We start from the raw sequence: 16,133 nt of genomic DNA, 5'->3' as shown, positions 1-16,133 counted from the left end.
GGGGAGCAGAGAGAGAGGCCAGGGTCAGAGGCGGGCAGGCAGAGAGGCCAGGGTCAGAGGCGGGGAGCAGAGAGAGAGGCCAGGGTCAGAGGCGGGGAGCAGAGAGAGAGGCCAGGGTCAGAGTCGGGGAGCAGAGAGGCCAACGGAGCCGGCTACTCTCGGGGCACGCACCTGTAAGTGCTGGGGAGGGCACTCTGCTCTTGCAGTTTTCGCTGCAGATAGGTACAGAGGCGTCTGAGAAGGGTGAGGGCGAGACACTGGTCAGGACGAGCTGCTGAGAAGTGGAAGAACACCGAGGCGGGGACGCTGCGCTGGTCGGGGGTCTGCAGAGCCGACACCAGGGAGGCCTGTGTGGGGCACAGCAAAACCATCTTTACAGTTTAGTGCGCGCACGGTGGTGTCCCGCGCCACCTCCGCGGCCCCGCGGCCCTTCCTCCTGCCTGAGCCGCGTACCAGGAAGGCAGTCTTTCCCTGTCCGGCCTGCCCAGTCACCAGGCTCAGCCTCCCACGGGGCAGCATGAGCTGTTGCACTGTATCCTGAAGGAGGCGTGGCCGCGCAGGACTCGGTGGGTTCTTCAGTTCCTGAAAGCTGGCCTGGATCAAATCGTCATCCAAGGAGGCCTCTGGCTGCTCCGACTGGGCCCCAGGCTGAGGGTCACGGGTGCTGGTTATGCTTTCATGTTCCTTAGGACCTCCTGGCCTAGACTCCCACCACCACCACCACCACCACCACCACCACCAACCCGCTTTCCACCCAAGACTACCAAGCTCGCTCTCTCCCGTCATCAGCACCCCTGCTGACCTGCAGGTAAAGCTTCCGGATCATGCTCCACACATCCTGGAGAACCAACTGCCCAAACTCCTCCAAGCCCCCAGTAAAGGGCCGGCCGGCTGCAACTCCTCCCCACTCACAGGAGTATCTGTAGGCAAAGCAAACGCAGTCAGAGCAGGGCTGGCTGGCCCCGCCACACCTCACCTGGATAGGTGCCACCGCCTCCCGAGGCTCACCTGCGACAGGTGACCTCTTTCTGTTTGTGTAGGTAGCTCTTCAGTTCTGAGACCCGACGTGCAGCCTCCTCCGACTCGGAAATGAAGTCAGGTTTCCAGGCATCTGGCACAGAGCTGACCACCAAAGACAGGCCAGGGGCGGGGCCCGACTCAGTGCCCAGCCTCCTGACCCAGCCAGGGGACAAGGCTCCTCTGGCTCCCCGGGAACTCGGCCCTCAGCTTGAGATCTGACTTGGGGTGGCAGAGACACGCTCTCTGAGGCCTGTTTCTCTTTCAGCACTGAACGCTGGGGGCTGAGGACTGAACCTGTCTGGCTTTCTGTGAAGGAGAATCTGGCTCGGCAGCAACAGAAGGTACCTGAGGAACCCAGGGTCCCGGAAGTAGATAAGAGCTTCAGTGGAGGGCTGCAAGCGTCGGCTACGGTTCAGGAACTGCATCACCTCCATCTCCGTCACAGAACGCCCTGAAGGGTACTGCTGGGCCTGCATGGAGAAGCCAAGGCACGGGCAGGGTCAGTCCCAAGGGTCAATCCATCCCTGGAAATCTTCAAAAGCCCGAGATCACCCTTATCTCAGTAAGCGTGTGTCCTTCCCGGAGACACAGGCAGTAGAACGTAGTTACAGCTGATGATTACCAAATGCTTGACACGGTTGGAGACTGAATTCAGAACCTTACATATGGCAGGCAAGTAAGTACTCTGCCACTAAGCTACATTCCCAGATCTTGGTTGGGGGTGTGGGGGGCGTGGCGGGCATGGGGGAGGTCTCACTATATGGCTCTGGCAGGTGTGGAACTTGCTATGTAAACAGTCTGGCTCAAACTCACACTCTCAGAGCTCCTCTGCCTCTGATTCCCCAGTGCTGGAATTAAAGGCGTGCGCCACCATGCTCTGCTTCTGACCGTTTTCATACCATTCCGGGATAACGATGGCCTGGAACCCCTGACCTGCCTACCCAACCTCAGGCACGCATAACTGCACCCAGCTATGTAAAATTCTACCGAGTGGTAACCTTGAAACACAGATGCTGTTTTTATTTAATATGTGTTGGAACTGAGGCTAATTTAGACCACCCCGTGTCCAAAAAGCCACACAACCTACAAACGTCCAAAGGGAGGGCTGAACCAGGCCTGTCTGGTGCCAAAGCTTAGCAGACCGAAGCTCCTTCCCATAGGGACCGCTTCGTCTAGGCCATGGTCTTGTACTGTTTTACTTCAAGACTCAAGGACCCGTTCGTTAGTGCATCGTTCCCCCGGTCAGGCTGGCTTTTCCCCACTCCTGTTTCCTTCTCCAGCCCCTGCAAGCTCTCTGTCTTACCCAGTGGAAGTGAGGATGGTCAGGCAGGTCATAGCTGGGGGGGATGTAGCCATAGCGGGAGCCCAGAATCCCCACAAGCAGCTGCGAGTTCTCCACCTCCCCGAGGCAAACTTCCAGTTGTCTGTGGGCATGACAACGGGGACAGGAAGGGGTCACTGGGGGCAGTTTCAAGCGATCCAGGCAAAAATACAGAGGAGGCAGGGCCCTGACTCATACCAGGCAAAGGGAGGGGAAGATGCTCCCACTGCCGTCCAAACGGCAAAGCCATGCCCTGCCCCTCATGTGTTCTTGAAGTCCCACCGTGATTACTTGGGTTGCATCCTCCCCTGCCTGACCCGGCCCCTCTTCCCTGTGTCCCTGTGTACCTGTTCCTCCGCGTCTCCTCCTCGGTGACACCCCAGCGCAGGTCAACGGCATGGAGGCAGATGCGGTGGGGGGACACCCGGGCCTGCAGGGCTGGCAGCACGGATCTTATCAGCAAGTCTCGCTCCCCATGCATGTCTCGAAAAGTGGATGAAATGAAAAGCCGGACGTTGCGCCACCTGGGGGCGAGGGAGGGTTGGGCTCAGCCCCCACCTCTAGGTCAGTCATAGGTGCAATCACCCTTCTGCACGTGACATAAACCCCTACAACAGGCAGCAGAAGGGTGTCTTACAGGCCTCCGGAGAATAACCTAGCTCTGGGACCAACTGCAAAAACCTGAAATTTGAGTTCTACTTGCCATTTCTCTTATGCGCCTCTTTCTTCAGAAAACCATTATTTTTTTTTAAATATTTATTTATTTCTTACATATACACCAGATTGAATTGTAGATGGTCGTGAGCCACCATGTGGTTGCTGGGAATTGAACTCAAGACCTCTGGAAGAGCAGTCAGTGCTCTTAACCTCTGAGCCACCTCTCCAGCCCCAGAAAACCATTATTACAAAGTTATTATTTGATCAGTGCAATACTCTGAGGCAAACTTTTTTTTTTTTTTTTTTTTTTTTTTTTTGGTTTTTCGAGACAGGGTTTCTCTGTGGCTTTGGAGGCTGTCCTGGAACTCGCTCTTGTAGACCAGTCTGGCCTCGAACTCACAGAGATCCACCTGCTCTCTGCTTCCTGAGTACTGGGATTAAAGTTCGAGGCAAACTTTAACCTCATCCTTAACTATATCTTTAAGAAGTTAAACAACCAATCTAAGCTATCACTTGGCAAAGCCTGTGTGAAAAGCCAGAACCTGTGCTCTAAACCTGTTACCTAAGCCCTGGCTATCTCTACAGGGAGTCCCCTGCCTTCTCTGCATTCAAACACTGGTTTGTTTTTGTTTTTGTTTTTCTCTAGTAAAGCAAGGACACAAACTGTCACAATCTGACAGTTTCCAGAAAGCCCCTGTCTGGGGAGGAGAAAACTGTCTTAGTAAATACAACAAATGCCACCTTAGCAGACAGAGTGGCAGTCACAGGATTTCTCCAGGTTCTGATTGATGGCAACCAGCCCAGTTCACCAAGACACAGAATCTCAACTAACCCACGCTGGGAAATAGGACCCAAGGGGCCCAGGTTGTCCTCTTCCAGGGGCCTGAGAGACAGGGCCTGTGTCTTCCCGGGGGGTGGGGGAATCTTGAATACTTTATCTAGTTGGTCCACGTGATCCAGAAGACGGGAAGATCCATGCTCTGCTATGAACCTAACAAAAAGCACCATGGGAACAGAATATTAGAGTTCAGAACCAGGAAGGTGCCCCAAGAGAAACAGGGAACAAAGACATGCCCGCCCAGTTCAGTGGGGCCCCTGAGGAAGACAGAAAAACTGCAGGCCTGTTAACCCAGGTCCACAGTCTTCAGCCTCAGCCAGAGGATCACAGGTTGAGGTCAGCCTGGGAGATGAGGCCCTCATCTCGAGACTAGCCAAACCAAAAAGATAACCATAAGCTGAGAAAGCACTCTTGAAAATAAATGAGGCTACAGAACACCAAAGCAGAAGGAAGACACCGGCCCCCGCCCCTCCCACTCATTGTGCATAGTATAAGATCCCTATTAGAAAACTGGCCCATGCCTTTTATCCCAGCACTCGGGAGGCAGAGATCTCTGTGAGTTCGAGGCCAGCCTGGTCTACAAGAGTTCCAGTCCAGGACAGGCTCCAAAGAAACCCTGAAGAGAAAGAAAGAAAGAAAGAAAGAAAGAAAGAAAGAAAGAAAGAAAGAAAGAAAGAAAGAAGGAAGGAAGGAAGGAAGGAAGGAAGGAAGGAAGGAAGGAGAGAGAGAGAGAGAGAGAGAGAGAGAGAGAGAGAGAGAGAGAGAGAGAGAGAGAGAGAGAGAGAGAACCTGGCTGAGCCAAGGTTACAGGTTAAGACTTTCCCTATCGTGGGTGATCAGCTCTGCACTAACTCCAAACAGCTCCCAGTTGCTTGAGGGTTCCCACCGTGAGTTGAAGAGCATGGGTGACATCCAAAGAAAACATAAAGCAGGGGAGAAACCACAAAGGTTAGAGAGCACCTGGAGCTCTTCCAGGGGACATGCGTTTGGCTCCCACCACCCACAGGTCCGCATGGATGAACCCGTGTGTTCGTAACTCCAGTTCCAGGGAATTTGACAACCTCTCTGACCTTAGTCACAGACATACACATACGCAGGCAAAACCCTCATACACATAAGATAAAACCAAGGAGTGCCATTTCTTATACCTCTTTTCCTTCCCTTTCTTATTTATTTATTTATTCATATTTGTTTTGAGTCAGGGTCTCAGTATGCAGCCTTGGCTATCCCAGAACTTAAGAGCTCTGCCTGCTACTGCTTCCCAAATGGCGGGAACAAAGGTTCCCTGTCTTTTTTTTGTTTTGTTTTGTTTTTTTCAAGACAGGGTTTCTCTATATTGTTTTGGAGGCTGTCCTGGAACTCGCTCGGTAGACCAGGCTGGCCTCGAACTCACAGAGATCCGCCTGCCTCTGCCTCCCGAGTGCTGGGATTAAAGGCGTGCGCCACCAACGCCCAGCTCCCTGTCTTTTTAAAAAATATCTTTTAAACATTTCAGTTATGCCTGTGTGGCTTCCTATACAAGACCTGAGCAAGTGCAACAGCCACAGGCCTACTAACATGGAAGAGGCAGATGACCCTAAACAAAAAAACCATAGGCAGTTAAGGGATGCTGAGAGCAGGAGACACAGCCTTCCCCGGGGACGAGCCCTCCAACTTTGTTATCCAAGACCCGTGATCAGACCTGAAATCATGCACATGCAAGTAACACCAAGCAAACTGAGCAAGCTGTTCTCATATATTCTTGCGTGCCTCTCTCTGTGTGTGTGTGTGTGTGTGTGTGTGTGTGTGTGCGCGCGCATAACAACAACAAAGAGAAGGAAACTACAAATTTGAGAGGAAGCAAGAAAAGTGGGACGTGGGAGGAGTTGGAGAAAGGAAAGAGAAGGGGAAGATGAAACAATTATAATTTCAAATGCTAAAAATATAAAGAAATAAATAAGGTTATGAGTGATAAAAACTCAAATATAAAATAAATTGCAAATAATAATTCAGTGAACAATCTCATTTTTTAAGAAAAAAATTATGTGTCAGTGTGTGTGTGTCTATGGATGTGTAAGCATAAAATGTAATATCTGTAGAGACCAGAGGCACCAAATCTCCTGGAGCTGCAGGCGGCCATTGGATCCCTCTGGACCTGGAGTTACAGGAAGTCTCGAGCCACCTGGCATGGGTACTGGGAACCAAACCCATGCCCTCTGCAAAGCAGAAGATGACCCAGTCCTCCAGCCCATGTTTCCTCCTTCTTACTAAGTATTCCGCAAGCCTGGATGAATAGGACGGAGCGGAAGATACAGGCTAAGCCTGGATGAATAGGACAGAGCGGGAGCACCACCTCCAGCCAGGAGATACAGGCTGCTGAGGGTGATCGAGCATTAAGACGGTGAAGGCTGGAGCCCCCATCACACTGTGCTGCTGTTAAGTCTAGACACCTGGGGAGGAAAAGAAGCCATCTTGGAAAAAGTAAGTAAGTGAGCTGACAGGCAGTGGAGACTGTCTAAAGGGCATTGTAACGCCAGGTCCATCCCGCTAACGCCCAGTCTACTCACTTGAGTATCCCATCGGTACAGCCTGAGAGCGTCACATCATTGGGATTCAAGTTTGCAGGTCTGGCAAAAGAAGAAGCAGTCACTAAACACCAAAACAGATGCCTGGAGCCAGGTGTGGGGGCTTACACCTGCAGTCCCGGCACCTGCCCCAGAGGTGGGGAAGACAGCAAGTTCAAAGCCAGCCCAGGCTACATACCCAGACTCTATTTCCCAGTACCTTAAGATACACACTCCATCTCTGTATAATAGGCTTGTGACCTGTGGCCATGTCACCCTGAGTGGCCAGAGTACAGCCTCAAAGGAGCAAAGCCCTGGGTCCAGTTTCCAATAGCACAAAGGGATAAAACGGCCTTAAAGGAGGTGCCAGAAACTTAAGTTCGGCAGGATTAATAAATTAAGAAGGCAAGAGACGGGAAGTATCACATAGGTGAGACTTTGGTAGGCACAACAGGAAATATGGGTCGGGGCCTTCAGACGCCGGACACGCGTGACCAGCGAGCACCCTTACAAGTACTGTGTTCTCCGTAGGAGGACGCCGACGAAGAGACACTTGGGATTCACGTGCTGCCAGATAATCTGTTTGGCTACGTTCAGCATCTCAGTGTCCATCACTGCGCCGAACAGGACGACCCTGTCGAGCTGTAAGATGAGGAGAGGAGGCTGAGAACAGGGTACAAGGCTCGAATAGACATGGGTGAGCTCAGGGCCATCAAGACATCTGAAGACTGGAGGGTCAGAACTCTGAAGGGGAGAGGAAGCGGCAGCTCCTAGGAATGCTTGGGGGGACACCACTACACCCCAACTTAGGGCAGCATCAAAGAAGCGAGGACAGCAGGCATGGGAAGAAGATAAAAAGGGGGGCAGAGGGCTGGAGAGATGGCTCAGCGGTTAAGAGCACTGACTGTTCTTCCAGAGGTCCTGAGTTCAATTCCCAGCAACCACATGGTGGCTCACAACCACCTTGAGTGAGATCTGGTGCCCTCTGCTGGCAGACGGCTGTATATACAATACATAAATAAATTAATTAATTAAAAACATTAAATTTAAAAAAGGAGGGACAGGGTGTTATGCAGTTCCTTCATGCTCATTCTGTGAGCCAGTTTGGTTTGGTTTGGGTTTGGGTTGTTTTTTGAGATGGTTTTCCCATGTAGCCCTGGCTGTCTTGGAGCTCACTATGTAGACCAGGCTGGCCTTGAGCTCACAGAGATCCTCCCGCCTCCTACCTCTGCTGGGAGTAAAGGTGTGCGCCACCATGCACACTGCGAGCCAGTTCTTAAGTTTGGCTATTTATTGGTGTGGGCCTTGAGCATGCTAAGCTAAGCTCCTTCTCTACGTGCTCAGCCAATATGGCCATTTTAAACATTCAGGCTGATAAATAAAGGGCTTATGGGTACAGTTCATGGGGATGCACTCACCCAGACTTCAACTCTCAACACTACATTATGACTATTATACTTAAGACCTTCTCAAGGTGCATGGCCTTCTGATTATCTTACCACATTTCCCTATTAACTCAGTACTGTGGGAAAAAACGACCCAACGACAGCCTGCTGAGCATTTCTGCACAGGTCTGAATTTAGTGACGCGATGCAGGTAGCTGGAGGGTGGTCGAACAGTTTACACTACGGGGACTAGCAAGCGTTATTAAACGACACTCTCAGTTTCCATCTATCGCTGAAGGTTACCAGTACAACCCTGTCTGAGGGAAACCCTGAGCAGTACGCCGGAGAGAACACTGCCCAGTATGAAAGGTTGAAGGGTCAGGAAATGAGAAGCAACTAGAATCACATCCCACATCTGTGAGCCCAGCACTCGGGAGGCGGAGGCAGGAGAGTGAGGCGAGGAAGGCCAGCCTCCTCTACAGGACACAACAAATATGAGGAGCCAGGCTGCGGAGGAAATACCGGAAGGGAGAGTTCCATAGGAACCGGGGAGGACTCACAGGGGTCCTTTGGACAGCCAAAGACAGCAGGTACTTCCCAAACGTATCCAGGGGCCATTCATCATTTTCCTCCAACTCCTGATGGAAAGAAACAGGTTTCAAGGTTGTGCCTGGCGTTGGAGAGATGGCCCAGAGGTTAAGAGCACTGCCTGCTGTTCCTGGGTTCAATTCCCAGCATCCACATGGTAGTTCACAAACTATAATGACATCTGGTGCCTTCTTCTGGCATGCAGGCAGGCCAGAGCACTATATACATAATGAATAAATGAAAAAAAAAAGAAGGTTGTGCCTGGAGGCAGTTTCCGTGGATCCCCTACAGGTCATCTGAAATCTGATCCCACTGTGATGTAGAGAGGGGGGCTCAGCTGGACCTCGGTGTTGACAAGTGAGGCTTAGTGGGGCGTCCTCAGCTCTTAGGGATCACTCTTGGAAGACTCTGGGGTATCTGAGTTCCTACAAACACTACGTTGTAAAAACCCGAAGCTGAGCCGTAAATCACCCTCTAGCTTCTTTCGGGATGCAATTCTTTCCTTCCTCATGAATTTTCCACACGCCACCTGCCATGAGCTCCTCTCGAGAGTCAGTCAATACCAGTGCCAGGCCAGGCGGTGGTGGCGCATGCCTTTAATCCCAGCACTCAGGAGGCAGAGGCAGGCGGATCTCTGTGAGTTCGAGGCCGGGCTGGACTGACAGCCTCCAAAACAATACAGAAAAACCCTGTCTCGTAAAACAAAAACAAACAAACAAACAAAATACCAGTGCCATCCCCTCAAGCCTGGAGAACTGCGAGCAGGATAAACATCTTTGCTTTGTAAAGTCAGCTTGCATTTTATTATGGAAATGGAAGACTATTATGATTAATAAAAAAAAAGCAGGGCTGGAGAGATGGCTCAGCAGTTAATAACACCGACTGCTCTTCCAGAGGTCCTGAGTTCAATTCCCGGCAACCACATGGTGGCTCACAGCCACCTTGGATGAGATCTGGTGCCCTCTGCTGGCATGCAGGCAGAAGACTGTATACACAATAAATAAATAAAATTTAAAAAGTAGTGTCAATTTGTTTGAGAAATCCTCAGAGTTATGTATATCTGCGTTTCTTTTTTCTTTTTTCTTTCCTGAGACAGGATCTCTCTATGCAGTCCTAACTAGTCTGGAACTCACTATGTAGGTCGGGCTGGCATTGAACTCAGAGAGACCTGCGTGCCCCTGCTTCTAAAGTGCTGGGGTTAAAGGCGAGTGCCGTCACGGCCAGCATATATGCTTCTTAAAGAAAAGGAAAAACCGCTCTGTGGCTCAGGCTGACCTCACACTTGCATTCTCGCTGCCCCTGCTTCCTGCTTCCCGCGTGCTGGATTGAAGGTGTGCCCTGCCACACCTGGCCATTCATGCCTTTACTCTCTCAGGTGCTCTCAGGGCTGTGTCCTTTACATATTTCGGGGTGGTGGGGTACGTTTCTGACCTGGGCTTGAGCCTGAAGTTTGATGGCCGTCTTCAGGATACCTTCGTCTGTCTCAAGCACTGGTATCTTCACAGCTCCACTTCCACACAACAAGACAGTCACCTGCTCTGCCCGGGCCATCATCATTCCAATCAACAGGAGCACATAGTTCAGGGGAGGCTGCAGAACACAGCATCATTGCGAGTCACACTTCAGAACCCACACTGGCCTACTCGGCTCTAGAGGCCAATCTCCTGGTTTGGGGGGGCGGGGGAAGGACTGCGGGTCTCTCAGGAGGGGTCACATTCAGCAACCCCGCCCATGCCCACGCCCATACTGGGATACAGCAGACCCTGCGTCCTGGCAGCCCCACGGAAGATGGGTTTTGTTTCGTTTTTACTTCTTTACCCCTTGTGAGTGACTCTTGGGACAGATCCTGTCGGCGCCTGCATCCTTGAGATAGACCAAGAGGGTCCGGCCCGGCAGTGGGGCAAGGTTGTGCTTTACAGAGAGGTTAACGGCGGTTTCCAGGGCCTGGCGATACTTCTCCAGCAACTTGACATCACAATTCCACTGTCTACAGCGAGAAAAGACACAGACACAGGGGCTCAGAAGCTTGTCCGTCTGTCTGCAACTCTGAAGCAGATGGAAAGACAGAAATGTGCCACTCCGATCCTCTCTCTCCCTCCCCAAGCACCCCCGCCCTCCCACAGCCCACTTCCCATGCTGCCACAGAAGCTCTCCGTGGGGACTCCCAGCGGGTGCCGCAATCGCCTGCCATGCTCATCTGTAATTGCCTCGAGGGGCATGGGTTAACTGTTACAAGCCTATCAGGGGATATTACATTTTTCAAAACCATTTTACTATTTTATGTGACGAGTGTTTTGACTGCATGTGTGTCTGTGCACCACCTATGTGCAAGGCCTACAGAGGCCAGAAGATGGTATTGGATCCCCTGAGAATGGAATTAAAGACAGCAGTGAGCTACCACACGGTGGGACTCCAACCCAGATTTTTCTTTCTTTCTTTTCTTCTTTTCTTTTCTTTCCTTCCTTCCTTCGTTTATTTTTTGGTTTTTCAAGACAGGGTTTCTCCATTTAACAGCCCTGGCTGTCTAGGGACTATCTTTGTAGACCAGGCTCGCCTCGAACTCATAGAGATCCCCCTGCCTCTGCCTCCCAAGCGCTGGGATTAAAGGCGAACACCACCGCTGCCCAACTTCAAACCCAGATTTTCTGAAGAGCATCCAGTGTTCTTTTCTTTAACACTTTTACTTGTAGGTTTGATTTTGTTGCTGTTTGTTTCGTGGTTTTCCTTTTATTAAAATAGGTTATTTCCTCACATAATACATCCTGATTCTGGTTTCCCTCCCTCCACTCTGTCCAGGTCCCTTCCCATCCACATCCACTCCCTTTCTGTCTATTAAAGAACAGGCTTCTAGGATGCAATAATAAAATAAAATATAAGATAAAACAAGAACTATCCCCTCAAAGTTGGACAAGCCAAACCAACAGACGGAAAAGGCCCAAGAATCAGAGACCCACTTGTTCACACATTCAGGTTTCCCAGGGAAACACTAACCCTGCAAGCCCTAATGTACAGTCAGGACGGGGTGCAGACCCGGGCAGGCCTGGTGTGTGCTGCCTTAGTCGCTGCGAGCTCATATGAGCGTAATCACGCTGACTTAGAACACCCCTTGGTGCCCTCCATCCTCTCTGGCTCTTACACTCTTTCTGCTTCCTTTTCCGTGGGGTTCCCTGAGATCTGAGGGGCGGGATTTGCATCCAGCATTCTTAACCACTGAGCCATCCATCGCTCTAGCCGAGGGGGTTTATTTTGGGGGTAAGGTCTCACATAGACCAGGTCGCCTTCATACTGCTGATCCTTGGGCCTCCACCTCCCAATGGATATAGCAGATGAGGGAATCACTTTCTAGATTTCCAGCCTAGTGAATACAACAGAACGACAGAAAACTCAGTCTCCAACTGCCAATAAACACAATGTGGCTAAGGCAAAAAAAAAAAAAAAAAATCAATGAACAAGCCATCAACTACACTAAGGAACTTAGACTGAGCAGGCTAGCACACAACCGTAATCTCAGTACCAAGGAGTCTGGGGCAGGAGGATCTCACGTTTGAGACCAGCTGGGCTACATAGCAAGTTCAAGGCCAGGCTAGGCTACAGCAACAGACTCCGTCTCAGGCTAGAGGGATGGCTCAGTGATTAAGAGTGTGTACTGTTCTTGCAGAGAACCGGAGGAGCCCAAGCCTCAGACTCCCTACAATCCGCACCAGGTGGCTCACACCGCTTACAACTCAGCAGGCAGCAAGAAGAGACGCGACACACATTCACAGCCCCCATGGGAACCAAACATTCACAGCCCCCATCGGAACCAGTGAAATCATCTCAAGCTACAAAGCGGAGGCTAGAGAAGTTTGGGTTTCATCGTCTTCACAGAACAAAGTTCAGCGTGAGTGCCAAAGGCTGGGTTTTGGTGTGAAAGTGGCGGGAGCCCAGAAGGTGTCGGCACTGGATGACTTCACAAGCCCCTCCCTGGAGGACAGTGGATGCCCGTTCCCCTCCCTGGAGGACAGTGGATGCCCGTGCCCCTCCCTGGAGGACAGTGGATGCCCGTGCCCCTCCCTGGAGGACAGTGGATGCCCGTGCCCCTCCCTGGAGGACAGTGGATGCCCGTGCCCCTCCCTGGAGGACAGTGGATGCCCGTTCCCCTCCCTGGAGGACAGTGGATGCCCGTGCCCCTCCCTGGAGGACAGTGGATGCCCGTTCCCCTCCCTGGAGGATAATGGATGCCCATGTCCCTCCCTGGAGGACAGTGGATGCCCGTGCCCCTCCCTGGAGGACAGTGGATGCCCGTGCCCCTCCCTGGAGGACAGTGGATGCCCGTTCCCGGATGGCTCCTCAGCTCTGTCCTTGAGTTCCTTTGTCCCAGACAGTGGGCCCATACCTGGCCTTGTGCAGCCTCAGCTTCTCCCGCTTGAGTTTCTCGTACATCACAGGAATGGTCATGGCCGCCCGGAGCTGCCGACGCGTCAGGCTGGCACATAGGTGCCTCGGGTTGGCAGGCCTCTTGATAGTTTTTGAGCTTCTGATCATTATCTGCCTCATCAGCGTTGTATTGGAAGGAAAGGGCAACGCTGTGTGGCAACAGGAAAACGCCCAGGTCAGACGGCTTCCACTACCGTAGTATTCTAAGCCCCTACCCCCAGGGCTGGCAGCGGTCTGCCACTGGTTACGACACACTCTAAGTCGGCAAAGCAAGAGGCCGAAAGCATCTGAGTGTCGCCTCACTTACACCCGAGAGGCAAACGGGAGTCAGAAGAGAACAGATACCTTTATTTCGGAGCTGAGCCTCAAGTTTATCAATAGAGTCGTGAGCGTTCAGGAATCTGAACGGAAACTGCCGACTGTTAACCACAGATTTCTGGAAAACAAGGAAGAATTATGAGCAGAGGTCCAGGGAGGATGAGGACCGTGGGGCTGACAGGACCAGGACAATGGAGCTGTGACGCCACGAGGCTTGTAGGAAGGTAAAGAGAGAAAAACAGATCTCAAGAAGGAACAGAAGGAGAGACAGGCATGAAAAGAGAATACAAAGAGCCCCATTTCTTTCTTTCTATTTTTTAAGTGAGTTTTTTTGTTTTGTTTTGTTACTTTGAGTCAGGGTCTTTTTTTAAAGATTTATTTATTTATTATGTATATAGTATATTATGTATATATGTCTGCAGGCCAGAAGAGGGCGCCAGATCTTGTTACAGATAGTTGTAAGCCGCCATATGGTTGCTGGGAATTGAATTCAGGACCTTTGGAAGAACAGCCAGTGCTCTTAACCTCTGAGCCATCTCTCCAGCCCTCTTTCTATTTTTTTAATTAAAAAATATTTTATGTGTATGGGTGTACAGGTATGCATCTGCACCACATGTATGCCTGGTACCCACACAGGCCATAAGAGGGCACCAGATCGCCTGGAAATGTAGTTACAGATGGTTGTGAGCAGCCATGTTGGTGCTGGGAATCAAATCCAGGTCCTCTGGAAGAGCAGCCGGGATTCATAACCCTCTCAAGCCATCTCTCCAGGCCCAGAGCCCCATTTTTTTATACTACACTGCCCCTGAAGTGAGTTAACCCATAGATGGGGATCTTTCTGTGTGCTTCTGAGTTTACAAAGTAAACGGGGAAGTTGTTACTCTCTGTTTGTAATCTCTGGAAGACCTGTCCTTCCCAGCATATCTGGGTTTCCACGCCTATTGTTATCCCACACAGAAACCAGCTGGTAGCCATGACCATTCTCAGCCACTAGAGGCGCAGCCGCTCCCGACCAGCGTGGATCCGCTAAGCCGCACACTCCCCACTGATCCCACTCACCTCATGCTGGAGTTTCTGCAGAATGAGTTCATGGTGGCGGGCACTGATCCCAGTCCGCAGCAGGTTACACAGGTTCCGGAGCATGGCCATGAAGGGGAGTTTCCCATTGTCTTCAGACAAAGCGGACAAGATAAAACCAGTGAGCGGCAGACACAAAGTTGCAGCCCACAGCAGGAAACACAGAGTCACACAGAAACTCAAAATGCTCTACTCAAAACGTTTTAAAGATCCAGGAGTCTGAAACAGAGTTGCCTGAAGCGGGCAGTAAAATTTATGTAACTGTTTAAGGGATAACTGTCTCAGTAACAACGTATGTCACTATCAGTTGGCTTTAGTTATGGTTCAACTGGCAAAATTTATTCCTCTTTTTTCCACCAACCTGATGGAAGGCAAGAACTGACTACTGCAAGCTGTACTCTCACCTTCCAGATAGCATTCCCCATAAGCAAATAAGTAAAGGCAACTTTTCTTCTGTTTTCTTCTTTTTCTGGTATCTCTGTGTAGCCCTGGCTGTCCTGGAACTTACTCTGCAGATCAGGCTGGCCTCAAATTCAAGAGATCCACCTGCCTCTGCCTCCTGAGTTCTGGAATTAAAGGTGTGCACCACAACTACCTGGTTTTTTTTTTTTCTTGTCTTTTTAAAATCATTTATATCCATGCATTTGTGTTTGTCTGTGTGGGAGCAACACCACTTGCTCACAAGTGCTGTGCCCACAGAGGTTAGAAGAGGATGTAGTGTCCCCTGGAGCTAGAGTTTCAGGAGGTTGTGAGCTGCCTGATGTGAGTGCTTGGAACTGAACTCAGGTCCTCTACAGAGGAAATCATGTACACACAGGTTAACTTTATACAGACTGAGCATGTTGTATTTATATGTTTAGGACTATAACTGTGGTGATATATTGTTCACGATCTAATAAAGCCACTTAGGATCAAAATGCAAAGCCAGCTACAAGCCACAGAGCCAGGCAGTGGTGGCACACACCTTTAATCCCAGGACTCAAGAGACAAGCAGACTAATCTCTGTTAGTTCAAGGCCACAGTGAGCTACACGAAATTGATCCAGTCCTGAAGAGAAACAGCTCACACAAAGGTGATCTCAGCACTTGGGATCACACGCCTTTAATCCCAGGATTTGATAGGAATTAAAGGAAGAGGCAGCAGTCTGGGGTTGCATTCTGAGGCTTGGTGGAGACAGGATTTTCAGTCGGAGGTTGGTTGGAAAGATTTATTCTCCAGCCATGCCCATTGAACAGCCCAATCAGCCTGAGGTAGAGGTAAGAGCTAGCAGCCAGCTGCTTCGCTTCTCTGATCTTCAGCTTGAAGCTTGAACCCCAATATCAGTCTCTGAGTTTTTATTATTCATGTTATGTATAGCAAAGAAGTAAGGGCAATGAATCTGAGAGACAGCAAGGTGTCAGTCAGTACATGGGAAGAGTTGGAGGGAGGAAAAAATAAAACATATTCTCAAGATAAAGAAATTAAAAAGCAAGCAGTTATTTGACTGTAGATCTAAGTAAGTGGGATTACAGCTTCATCGATGTTCTAGGTGACCACACATGGAGGCATACTCACAGTACTGTGGAGCCTGGAGCAGAAGGATTGCCAGTTTGAGACTAGCCTGTATTACACAGGTAGGCGTTATCAGAAAGGGAGGGACATGGAGAAGAAGAAAATGAAAATAAATGTCTTTAGGACTAGGTTCATGCCTACAATCTCAGCAGGAGAAAAAATAGGACGGTCTGGGCAATATACAGAAACACTACCTCAAAATAAAAAAGTAGGGCTAGGGAGATGCCTCGGCAGTTAAGGGCACTGGCTGCTCTTCCAGAAGACCTGGGTTCAATTCCTAACACCTACATGATGGCTCACAACCTTCTGTCACTGCAATCCAAGGAGATCCAATGCCCTCTTCTGGCATTTTCAGGCTGCAAATGCAAACGTGGTTCACAGACATACATGCAAGCAAAGCCCCCATTGTGGTGGCTTGG

At 50.5% G+C, this 16,133-nt stretch overlaps 1 protein-coding gene across 2 annotated transcripts in view; it reads right to left on the bottom strand.

Moving 5' to 3' along the window:
• Positions 1-16,133, bottom strand: part of Tep1 (telomerase associated protein 1) — a 53,939-nt gene that overhangs the window by 26,837 nt on the left and 10,969 nt on the right. For both annotated transcript variants that reach the window (XM_040735779.1, XM_040735780.1), the window contains 16 exons: positions 14,146-14,255; positions 13,114-13,204; positions 12,728-12,917; positions 10,171-10,339; positions 9,784-9,942; positions 8,325-8,402; positions 6,891-7,021; positions 6,383-6,442; positions 3,831-3,989; positions 2,689-2,865; positions 2,324-2,444; positions 1,366-1,490; positions 1,009-1,122; positions 803-920; positions 454-648; positions 172-347 (listed from right to left, as the gene is read on the bottom strand). In XM_040735779.1, the coding sequence (XP_040591713.1) occupies positions 172-347; positions 454-648; positions 803-920; positions 1,009-1,122; positions 1,366-1,490; positions 2,324-2,444; positions 2,689-2,865; positions 3,831-3,989; positions 6,383-6,442; positions 6,891-7,021; positions 8,325-8,402; positions 9,784-9,942; positions 10,171-10,339; positions 12,728-12,917; positions 13,114-13,204; positions 14,146-14,255 (2,173 nt within the window). The remainder of the gene's footprint in view (positions 1-171; positions 348-453; positions 649-802; positions 921-1,008; positions 1,123-1,365; positions 1,491-2,323; positions 2,445-2,688; positions 2,866-3,830; positions 3,990-6,382; positions 6,443-6,890; positions 7,022-8,324; positions 8,403-9,783; positions 9,943-10,170; positions 10,340-12,727; positions 12,918-13,113; positions 13,205-14,145; positions 14,256-16,133) is intronic.

This window comes from Mesocricetus auratus, unplaced genomic scaffold (genome assembly GCF_017639785.1).
Source record: "Mesocricetus auratus isolate SY011 unplaced genomic scaffold, BCM_Maur_2.0 Super-Scaffold_100048, whole genome shotgun sequence".
Classification (NCBI taxonomy): Eukaryota; Metazoa; Chordata; class Mammalia; order Rodentia; family Cricetidae; genus Mesocricetus; species Mesocricetus auratus.
This window is presented reverse-complemented; position numbering and strand designations above follow the sequence as displayed.